Here is a 12382-nt window from a genome sequence, read left to right as displayed (position 1 = left end):
TGTACCATTGGATCAAGGTATGCATTAATATATATATATATATATATAACATGACAATTATTAAAAAAAAAAAAGTATATATTGATCGAAAAATCTCATAATGCACGCGCATGTAAAATTATAATATATTTTAATAGTACGTAAAAGAACAAAAAGAGCGTTCCCAATACACACACCAACTCCATTACCAAACATGTCTTTACTTGTCTCTAAATGCAAGAAAGCGAATGCAACACTCAATTTTTGTGTTTGGATTCATTTTATTCAACTTATTCTTTTGAAACATAAATTATATTTTGAGTCGACGCCGAAATGATGCCGAAATAGGTCCGTCAAATATTGTAAATTTTGGAACGGTCCTTATAACACATTTTTTAAATTTTTGGCTATTCTAAATATTAATTTTTATTTTTTAAAAAAATTATTCATAAAATATTAAATATTTCACAAAATATTAGATAATTGGAATGGCTATTGGAACAACTCATGGACCGTACAAGTGTAATACATTTTGTAACGGCTTTATATTCGATTCTTGGAACGAAAGTTCTATTTTTTTCAGTGGCCGTTACAACACCAAAAAGGTTGTTCCAAAAACCATAATAAATTTGTAGTGGTAAGAATTTTGTAGGTGTTTGTAACGGCCACCGCAAATTATATATTTAGAACCGCCTTTAGACAAGAATTTGGAACGTTAAGCTTTCACAAAAAAATAAGCCGTTCCAAATTTTAATAACAATTCCAGACGCCGTTCCAAATTGTAACGGTCAAGTTTTTGTAACGATTTTACGAATACGACTGTGTAGGTACGACTGTCTATCAAAAAACATGATGTCAATAATTGTTTTCTGTTCCAAAGTTGTTACAAAAAGTCGTTACAAATTCTATTTTTTTTTTGTAGTGTATTATAATTTACTCCTTTTAAAATTAATTTAACAATTAAGTTATTTGATAACCAATTGCACGATCGGGTATTGAATACCAAAATAAAGCAAGATAAAAGGGGTAAAATTTATTTTGGTATCCAAATTTTTTAATTAATATTATTTTGGTATTTGAGTAATTATAAATGACATAATTGGTAGCAGAGTTTCACCGTTAATATCACTTTGATACCCAATTTTATGTGTTTTATTTATTTTTCTATTATATTTTAAGTAAAGACCACTTTACCCTTAATCATTAAAATGAAAAACAATAACTTTACTTAAGAAAAAATTGCATGAATATCAATCAATATTTTTATCTTTATTTACTTATTCTACTTTTTATTTTCAAGATTTTTTGGTATATTTTACTATATTTATTTTTCATATTTATAAAAAAAATCATTATCAAATAATATATATAATAGTCAAGTAAAAATCCATTCAAGAATAGATTTAAAGTAGTAATTATGTTCTAATTAATGTAATTAAGGTACAGGAACTAAGTAGTTTTATTTATCAATGTATTTGTTTATATTTAATTGAAATATTAAAATTTGATTGCAAATACTTAAATTATGTATTATAAATTTTCAAAAATTAAATAAAAATAACTTTTTTAGGTTGCAATGTGTTTTGGATTTCAATTTTAATGTAATTAATTATTAAACAGTGAGTTATCTTATATAAATAAAGTTAATGAAATGCTAAAAAAAAGATAAAGTCAGTGGAAAATAACAAAACAAAATATTATTGATACCCTCTCTATATTTCTTGTATCGGCTCAAAACATATATGTTAGCCCAACTGGTCCCAAATAGGTTGGCCCTTGAGCAGGTATATAAGGCTCACAAGACCTTTCTCGTATCTTCACTAAACTAGCACTGTCATTATTAGCCCGACGTGTCATCAAATAGCTAGGTGGACATGTTACCCAAATTACCAATACATTAGAACACACTCTAAAATATCTCCAGCAGGGTCCTATTCATCCGGTGGCAACCTTACTGATAACCTGCAAGTAACGGAATCCCAAAAAATGTAGATAAATTGGACAAGACTCAGTCAAAAGACTGTAACTCTTTTAAAATAAGTCCAAATTCTAAGGTTTTTTTTCTATTATTTAGCTAACTCATTTAGTTATCCAATGGCACCGGATTCACCTTAACTATTCTCTGAATTCTGCTCTACGAAAATTTATAAATAGAATTCATGTGCAGTCATTTGGTAACAACTACTCTCACACTTAAACACTTGCTCACACTCAATTCTCTTGTAGCGACTTTTGACTCACTTTCTATACTCCACATGAATTATATTACTTTTATCATCATATTTTACTATTATTCTTATATCATTTCGAGTTTTTCCTTCATTTTATCCAGTAAACTATTACTCCCTTAAACATCAGAGTGCTAAAATCAATTTTACAGGTTAATCCCCCATTAATTTTAAAATTTTCATGAAATCTTTTTAATTTTTGTGGTACGATTGAAATTCAGTATGCAATAATTATTATCAAGTATAATAATCAAACTTATATTGGTTCTGATAAAGAGAAAATATATTGGTTGAAATTTATACATTTTCTCTTTGATGCATTAAATATTTTCATTCGAGTATCTAAGGGTAAAATAATCGCTACATAGATAAAAAAATATGAATTAGATATCAAAATAATATTAATAATAAAATTTAAATATTATCTGAGTTATTTAATTTATTAATATATTAATTGACATTAATAACAAAATTTGAATATTAAAATAAAATTAATAAAAAAATGAAGTATACTCTACATGCATAAGGAAAAGCAGAAGGGGCAAAAGAGAGAATTCACAGAACCTCGTAACCCCACAGGCCACTTCGCTGGCTGGCGGTGTTCTCAGCCGCCCGCTCTGACCGCCTCTGCCCTTTTCACCCACTTTCCGCGTGGCACACACGTGCCTATTGAACGCGTCGCCATCCATTTCACCACATGGGATTATGTCATTGGATTTCCCGGGAAGCCGTTTTTGTCATTTCCCGGTATTCGCCGGTTCCTCCTCCCGGGACCCACCTTGAACTGACATTTCTTCCTACACGTGTCGATCCTGTAAGGCAAGATGTATGAAGTGGTTCTGCCGTCACCCGTAGTCAATTGCGCTCTGTGGTCAACTCCTTTTCATTTTATTTTTTTTTTTAAATTTCCATTTTTTTGGTAAATAAGATATAGAAATATTATAACATAAATAAATAGATTTAAAATTGTTGAATATAAGGTTAGTAATTTGGCATTAGGTTTATGTTAGTATATCAAAATTAAACTGAATACCGAATTTTTTATACTGCTCGTTATTAAATTTTTCGTTTTAATTCTTCTCTTTTTATTAAATAAATCACTCTATAAAATCATCTATTTAAAATTTGCAACCTGTCTTTCATTTAGTGGGATTTTTTTATTATATTTTAATCTCACACGTTAATATCATATTAATGTGATACTGTATAAAAAATTATAATTAAATTAACCTATAATTTAGAGTAGATCTGTATAAAAATATATGTGTGAGTGTGATACTAATACGAAACACTAAAACGGGATAAAAAAAAATTTCTCCCTTTTTTCCTAGCATGGTCATATGGCTCCGTATATCAGTCGTTTAATTTTTTATTTTTTTTACGCTAGTAAATAATTTGCCAAACATACTGAATTTGCTGACATAATCAATATTGAAAAATTATGAAAATTCTTAAAATAATAATAATATTCTATATGATAATTTCCACGTGTGTTAACGCGTCTTTTATATATATTAGATGTGAAAATATTAAATAGATGGGATCCTTATATAGTAGTATAATATAAATCTCACTGCTAAAATATATAAGATTTTTGAAACTAAGCATCATATTTTCTTGTAACTTTTCTTTAAAACTCCTAATTATTCGAAATAATAAGGGAAAAGAAATAAAAAATATATATTTCCCTCTTGAAACGCACCACGTATATATATATATATATATATATCACTCATTCTCAATATAAATTAAGAAAATTCTAATTCGAATTGGGTTTGGTCAAACTTGAAGCAATTATATAGCTAGTGTAATACATCTGTCAGGTGATTAATGTACAGTTTAAATAAACTAATCAATCATATACCAAGTGTACATGATACTTATTATGTGATTAGTTTGGTTCGAACGACCCTGATTTGAGTAAAACTTTTTGGTAAATGGGAAATTCTACTCCCTAATTTGGGTAAGAAAAGGGAGTGTTACGAAGGAAATTAGATAATTTTGAAACTGTCAGATACTTTTATTTTTTTAAAATAAAAAAATTATTTTTTTATAATTTCGATAGAAATGTACAAAAGTTTCAACGAATCAATAATTTCCTCCATAACAGTTTTCTTTTTTTATTTACAAGAATCGAATATACATTCTTAAATATAATGTTAATTATTGAATTGAGAATATATTGATTTCAAAAACATTAAATAATATCATGAAAATAGAATATTAATTAGGAAGAGGAAGAGAATGAAATAAAATAGTATTATAGTAAAGCAAAAGGAGAGAGGGAATGGGGAAGCAGCCAATGAGAAATGGTGCATGTGGAAGTAGTGATTGGGCCAAGTGCTCTATCATTCCTCCTTCCCTCTTTCTTGTTTTTCCAAAGTTTACATGAAAAAGTGACTGATACTTAGGAATGAAATCAGATCAGTATAAAATATTTTAAAAGCTTACAATGATCTTTCTTCAAATTTGACATAATTATGAATATTTTATTAAGAAGTGATTGGGTTGAACATATATTTAAATATAATTTATTTACCTGTGGTAAACGAAAATAAAATTGAAAGAAACATATAGACTTTTTATTTTGTTTTCCTCTGACAAACGATAATTGATATTCTTTTTCATTGTTTCTGTGTCCGAGGTAACGGAGAAATAAATCTTAAATTACGAATAATCAAGTAAATTAAATTTAAACTTCTTTTTTTCTAATCGTTTTGACATCAATACAGACCCTTCCCCCTCTCTCTGTACCCTCTCTTTCTGCTAGGGACGACGCTCAAGAAGGGCCAAATACACAAACATTCCATGCTTTTTGCAATAATTACAGTTACATCCTTTTAGTTTATAGTTGTAATCGTAATTACACCCCTATTTAGATACAAAACTTACATAAATGCTCTCTGAAAATATTACACTAACACCCCTCAGGGGTGTGTAGCTGTAATTTTATAAACGACAAAAAGTATTTGTATAATTTGGCCTAACTTCAAGGGTATCAATGTAATTTTTCCTAAAAAGTAATTAAATTTTCAATCTTTTGAGCTTTATACTTACATTTTTAAGTCGTCGATACCCAATTAGCATCAGCAGAAGTTTCCTACGCCTCATTTTATTTCGAATCTAATTATTCATGACATTAGGAATTGGTCATAATAATAAACAAATCTGTTAATTCTTTAACTTCTGTTTTTTTTAAAAAAAAAAAATTCAATTTTAATTTACCCAAAATTGTGTGTTTTTTTCTTTTATTTGTATATTTTTCCTAAAATATATTTTCCTACTTTTATGTATGTGATGGCAGCTTACAAGTGTGAAGTGATCCCATAAATAACTAAATATGTTGTATCACCAACTTGTCATGACAATGACACTCACTTCAAATACGACACAGTTTTGGCATCTGAAATGATGTGATTTGTCTAAGGATTGCTGTGATTTGATTGATGTGAAGTCTTCTTTACACTCTAATCATCACCCAATTTCAACAAACTCAACTAAAATAAAAATGCACAACTTTCTTTAATAAGTGGGTAAATTAAATTTTGCCATCTGAACTATGTTTGTTTTTATACTTTGTTATTAAATTTTTTTTTTGTGTGTTAACTAATCATTTCAATTCTACGAGACTTGCATTTTGCCATATATGACTATGTTTTGATTTTTCTACTAAAAAAAAAAACATCACATGTTGTGCATAAATGAAAAATATCACATCACGTTATCCTTAAATATAACATTCCACTGTATGTGATATTTTTTCGATAAATACTTGATTGAGAGACAGCTATAGACGACAAAGTGCAAAATTTTATAAAGTTGAAATGGTAAGTTGACAATAGAAAAAAAATAGATGTCAAAGTATAAAATCGATCATAATTCGAATGACAAAATGTAATTAACTCTTAATAATTTCTCAAAAGTTAGTGTAAAGTTTGATGTTTTCATTTCTTCTTAAATTTGTGAAAATCTTTATTTTGAGTATTAAAATTAAATGAACTTTTTTTCAATTATATCCTTTTTTCTTTTATATATTCATTGTTAGAGACAAGCTTTCGGATGAGATTAAAACTATCGGGGAATTATTCTAACGAACCTTAAGTCTTTTATTTTCTGTGATCTTTGCAACGAGCTCAAGTTTCATCCACTATTTAAAGTAGTATACTGCTATATGCAGGTGGGAAATGGTCCACTATATTCATTTCCACTTAGCAAATGGACAAAGGGCTAAAATAGTTTTGAAAGGCTCGGCCGGTACATGAATGAGTGGCGCATCCTTCGACATTGATCACATTATTTTACCTAATTTATTGCATCTTTCTCGAGGGTTGGCTAAAAATACCTTGCCAATGCACATGGAATCTTTCTCCACAACTAACATAGTCTTAAATGTGTGTGCAGGATTGCACACCATAAGTAATATTTGTGATAATTGATTATATTTTTTTAATTAATATATTTTTTAAATTTATTGTTTGATTATGATTAGAAAAATATTTAAATTTATAGTTATAGTTGATGTACACAGGAGTAGTGAATTTGCATAACTAATGTACATATGAATTTGTTCATGTTAAAAATATAATTTTTTTCATATTTAAGATATTATGTAATAGCTTTTTTTTAAAAAATATTTTTTAATAAATCATAGAGATGCTTAACTGGTTTAATAACTTAAGAGATAATTACACTCTATTTTTCTGAAATTTGGTATAATTACAAGTAAATTTCATATAGTTTAGAAAATTACATTAACTTTAAAATTTAATTCAATCTAACAAATATATCCGTCCATTAACCAAAATTCATCAAATTTGTTGATATTAACAAAAAAATTGAATGTTATCCTTGATTGACTTATTACTGACTTATTGCAGGATAAATAAATTTTTTTTGAACTAAACTATCCTCATAACGGTGAAAATATACCTGCTCACATACATTAACGTGTAAAGATATATAAAAATAATTTTATCTCAAAAAATTTATTTGGCCTAGTATAAAACAGTAATAAATCAATTAACGGTAAACATAAAATTTTACCTAATTTATTTGTTAATATCAGTAAATTCGATAAATTTTAACTAACGGATGAACTTGTTGATTAGACGGAAGCAAATAACACAAATACTAATTATAATTTTTCAAACCACAAAAATTTTACGTATAACTACACTAAATCTCAGAACACTAGAGTATAATTACCCATAAATCTAACTCTTGATTCCGAGTTCTGGTCTTGGTCCATGAAATTTAATAACATGAACTTAGCCAAATCGTTGTCATCTCTACCCAACACCCTGGCGCTTATGCCACTCTTGCTTTTGCTACTAATATCAACTTGTTATGACCATTTGTATCATTACTATTTATTAGCACTTTGAACGCATCACATTCTGCAGTAACTCAGAATCATTATTGCTACAGACGTAACGGAGCAACATATGTGATGCTGCAATTGAGCCGTCTCATAGCTAAGATTTCACATAAACAAGCTACATATATTATTACTAGATCTAAAGCAACACTAGAAGAAAGTCCAAAGACACATCAGCAATCATTAATAACCATCAAACCACAACTCAAACAAGCACTAGATGGAGGATCATAAAGATTATATTCTTGTTTTAAACAAGAATATTACAGTTTGCTTGGTTGGAAAGATGCCCCTGCATTGCGTTCGTCGACCCACAGCCAAAGGGCAACCTTAAGCAGCAGTACATTCTTCCACATCTGACGGATGAGAAAAACAGTGTGCGTCAACAACCCGAACCTTGTTTTCTATATCTTGTCAAGCTTTTCTGCCTTGACAATTGGGTTGGCTTTGGCTATAGCTTCCTGCCCCACAGTACGGTAATCAAAGGGGCAGTTGTGTTTGTCAGAGTAACGATGAACGGCACAGTAAATACTGCCACACCGACAAATAAACCCTGTCAAACCAACACGCTTCCTGCAAGCGCCGCACCTTTTTGGGCCATCTTTAACTTCCTCACTTGTCTCGCTTGCCGGCGATGCAGAAGATATTTGTATTGTAGCCACCGTGACCTCTGATGAGGCGGCCTGTGCTTCCTTGACAACAGCAACATTTGTTCCTTCGATACTGGAGCTCCCGTTCACAATACTTTGAATGGATGAAGCAGCAAGTTTAGCCTGTTCTTGCTTCATAACGAGGTCTTTGTAACACTTAGAACACATGTTCATGGTTGCTGCTGTTCCAAAGAACCCACAGTTGTTGACACAGAGGATGGGAGCTTGAGGAGTTTGGCATCCCGTCTCATTTTGTTCCATTTTTGTTTTTTCCTGCAATAAAGTGTCTCATAAATATAGTAAGCCTACTTTTCCAGAATAGCATAACATATCCATGCAGCCTATTGGGATTCTACAATTGCTTTACAAGCAAACATGTTGAGCATATAAAGTTCATACCATTAATTCCTCAACCCATAAACTTCACGACATGTGCGATCCAATAGCACGTATACTGTGTTCATTGGCAGATACAGCCATTCAAGTTATCCCCAGCACCGACATTCAGAAAACTAAAATCATGGAAGAAGGATAAAAAAATTTGCAAGCACAGTCGCAAAAAAGCGTTGAACTTCGATCTTTTGCAAGTCGTTGGTGATACATGAAAAGCATCCCCTCCGAACAAGAGAGAAAGAATCAAAAGGAGGTAGTCAAAGACTAAAAGGAGGAAAGGAAGACATGCCATCCGAGATAAGGAAAAAGACAAAGAGACGAAGAGTGGAACAAAGCAGATAACAAGACACGACAGACCTGCAGGTTTACTAGATGACTTTTCTACATGACCTAAATGATGTGACAGGATCCAGGAAGAGCATTCTTTCATACATCCTTTTAAATTCAAATTTGTCAAAGATCTTAGATAATGGTGCATGAAAGAGTATTTCCAACACCTGAACTTCCCAACCACATCCTTGCATTCAAGCAAATGGAATAAGAAACCAAGTACTAATTTATGAGCTTGCTCTCCAGTAACTGGGTAGGATTATAAATTCAAAGAACATACATGAATATATAAAATAACTAAACCCCAAGAGCCAAAACTCAAAAGTTATACATGTCGAACTCTTCATATATGATAATATAAAAATGATCATAAGAGATGCTAAAGAAGCACAAAGCCAGAGAAACCCTTGCCCCAAAGCTATATAATGCAATAGAACATCTGTTCTCAACTCAAGAAAATGGAATCTCCAAGCCAAATTCATTCTAAGTCTAAACAAGCCATTCATCCACTTCTTTGAAGTAGTAGGATGGAAGCAGCTCGTGTACAAAATCTTTTAAGATAACACAGACAAACCTATCAACAACCTTAAGAAACCTTCATAACAATTATGACAAGTGTTGGTTATTACAATATTTCAACATCTGAAATTCATACAATGGCATAGTTTCCAACAATTCATCTAAGAGCAAAATGATGCGAGACACTAGTTGCATCTGAACGCACTGTATAAATACAGCATGAGAAACAATAGTGTTCGATGTATTCTGCTGCCAATTACGATATTCCTAATTAAGTAAACCCCTAATAAAGCAAGCACCTGGGTGCTTAGACAATGGAGTTTCTCTAGCCCTACTTTTGGTCTTCTCATATGAAGAAGTGTGTCAACCACTCGCCAGATGGAGTCCAATGCTAAACACTACAATTCGTCCCAAATAAAATGCAAGTCGAACGTACAAAATGATAGAAGCACGGCGCCAGCAAGGTGACCATGCCAATCAAGACTCGTATTCATAATTACCTAATTTACATTATCGTCTTCCCAATAGTGTTAGAATTGTGACCCTTCCCTTTCGTCATGCCACCTCTCTTTCAGCTCTGGATTTATTTTATCAGTTATGGCAACTTGTAGGATTTTGATGGACATTCTTGCAATCATTTCACAGGTCATAATACAGAGAGAGAGAGAGAGAGAAAGAAGAATAAGAACCTCAATAATCTCAAGGAAATGCAAAATATATGCCTTTTGGCACCGTGTATGATACTTGTCCCTCCCCTCCCTTTTGTCGTGCTTTATCCTAATTACACTTCCCCTATCTGTTTTTCACCTAATATTTCATTAATGTGGTTGATAATCTCTTCTACTTGTTCCTAGCCAATCCGACATCACTTTAGCTACTACTCCTGAATTTGATGAACACAACAGGTAAGTCAATAGGATTGACTTTCTACTACACAGTATCATTGTCGCTGCATTTGATGAACATGGAAAGATATAGGATAGAATATGTTCAATATGAGTTATTACTGAAACTAACATTACAAAATTAAACATGTGGATTTGTCCAGGGTTTTACTTAATTTTTCCATAATTTGCATCAAAAATAGTGTGTATCCTCTGAATCTATAACAAAGGCTGCATTGCACTTGTGATGTGCACTTCACTCAACCCAGTGTCTGGCTGTCCTGATAACGCTTAAGCCCAAGCACCTCAATGCTTTTTTCTTATTTAATAAATAACCAAAAAGTCTCGAAAAATTTCACCTTTGTTATCAAAGAAACTTTATGATAGAAACGCAATTAAGACCAACTATTAGTCTATTATACATTGAAACTGTTGCTACAGAAATAATTCTCTTCACCATCCAGAGGTCTTGGAAGGCAACAACTTCTTCTACTTTGAGATCCTGTTTGGAGCTCCAACCTAAATATCTAAGCCAAATACTGGTAATCAGATGGACAACACAACAAAAAGTGAAACCATTCCTCCTACTCATCAAATCTTACTAAACAGTCTTGCAAACACTATCTGAAGATTTTGACCACGTAATCAAATTATTACAATATCAAAATTGCACTATTTGATCACACAGAGAACTTCTTCATTAAATTGACCTTTCCTAACAAAAATTCAACTTTTTGCAAAATAAATAATAATACATAGATACAATAATAGGACTAAAACACAACAAAAATAATACAGGAAACAAAAAAAGCAAGTACCGGAGAGAAACTGACCTGTTCGCCGAGGAGACAGAAGAGAATAATTTGTCAGAGTTTCCCCTTCTAATCCCCTGTTAATCAACAACAGAACAAATCAAACCCACAAAAAACAAAACAAAAAATCAACAGCTAATACTATAATGGCAAGTCGAACAGTTTATTCCTCAATACAATTACATCTAAACTATTAAACAATAATTTGAGAGACTAACCCTAGAATCGAACAGGAAATGATGTGGGATAGAGACAGAGACAGAGAAGTTTGAACACACAGGGTACTGATAAATGGGAAATGAGCTGGTTATCTACTCTCGGTCTACCTGATCTTGTGCCACGTTTCGCGTGGTCACTGGTGGGTCACTATATTAGTACGCATGCAGCCAGTTGGAAGCGGGGTTGCATTGAATGGTGATGGAAGGAGGGGCATGCGATTATTATGGGTGGGGGCTCATTATTTTTTAAAACTCATAAAAAATATTAATATTTTAATAGTATAGATTATTAGCAGATACGTGGCAGTAGTTGGCTGACTATCTTGTTTCATTTTTGGATAAATTGCAGTTCACTCCCTCGATTATTATTTTTTAAAGAATAAACCCTTAAAAACGCAAAACTTAGAAAACGCCCCTTGAAAATTAAAATTTATTGAACATTATCCAAATAACGATGCTTATATATGAATGTTCCAAAGACTTCATTCTCGGGGTTACCTGGTATATTTTAATTTTTCAAGGGCACGATCTCACATTTGAAAATATAACTAATGCGTACTAGAGTCTAGTAATACCATATAGATCAAAAGTTATTTTGTGTGTCGTGAAATAATTAAAGAATTAATGTGCAAAATAATGATTAACACTTCAATATTTAATTAAATATGAGTTTTGAGAAAAAAAATAGTAGGGAATCTCAGTTAAAATGTAAGATTTAGCAAGTTTTAATGTATATAAATTGTGTGAAGAATGCTGGATATTTAAGAGAGTGCTAAAGCTCGTGTGTGGAGAGTGAATATCCAGTACACTTTGTTGAATGAATGTGTTATCTCTTTGACCTATATGGACCCCTGTTTATTGAAACAAAAATTTTGAGAGAATTGTGCGGTGGTAAAGGGATGTTAAAATATCCCCATAATTTTTAAGGATGTCTATTTATTATAATAAAGTTTATCCACCTGTTTTCCATGTCATGTGGTTCCCACACGGAC

The 12382-nt window shown here is 31.3% G+C and overlaps 1 protein-coding gene across 3 annotated transcripts; it reads right to left on the bottom strand.

The window, feature by feature from the left end:
- LOC105173473 (zinc finger A20 and AN1 domain-containing stress-associated protein 8-like) lies at window positions 7605-11547 on the bottom strand. Of its 3 annotated transcripts, none has more exons than XM_011095223.2 (3): window positions 11391-11528; window positions 11194-11249; window positions 7605-8507 (listed from the first exon to the last, which is right to left on the bottom strand). In XM_011095223.2, exon 3 carries the CDS (start codon window positions 8493-8495, stop codon window positions 7989-7991), a length of 507 nt encoding a protein of 168 aa, XP_011093525.1. In that variant the 5' UTR covers window positions 8496-8507; window positions 11194-11249; window positions 11391-11528; the 3' UTR covers window positions 7605-7988. The 3 variants fall into 3 exon arrangements, 2 of the variants coding, with proteins under 2 accessions (XP_011093525.1, XP_020553588.1); XR_002288061.1 differs by lacking the exon at window positions 7605-8507 and adding an exon at window positions 8633-8688 and having other exon boundaries at window positions 11391-11547; XM_020697929.1 differs by lacking the exons at window positions 11194-11249; window positions 11391-11528 and adding an exon at window positions 8634-8654.

The sequence above is a fragment of the Sesamum indicum genome, linkage group LG11 (assembly GCF_000512975.1).
Source record: "Sesamum indicum cultivar Zhongzhi No. 13 linkage group LG11, S_indicum_v1.0, whole genome shotgun sequence".
In the NCBI taxonomy this organism is placed as follows: domain Eukaryota; kingdom Viridiplantae; phylum Streptophyta; class Magnoliopsida; order Lamiales; family Pedaliaceae; genus Sesamum; species Sesamum indicum.
The sequence above is the reverse complement of the archived record's forward strand: the minus strand, read 5'-3'. Positions and strand labels throughout refer to the sequence as shown.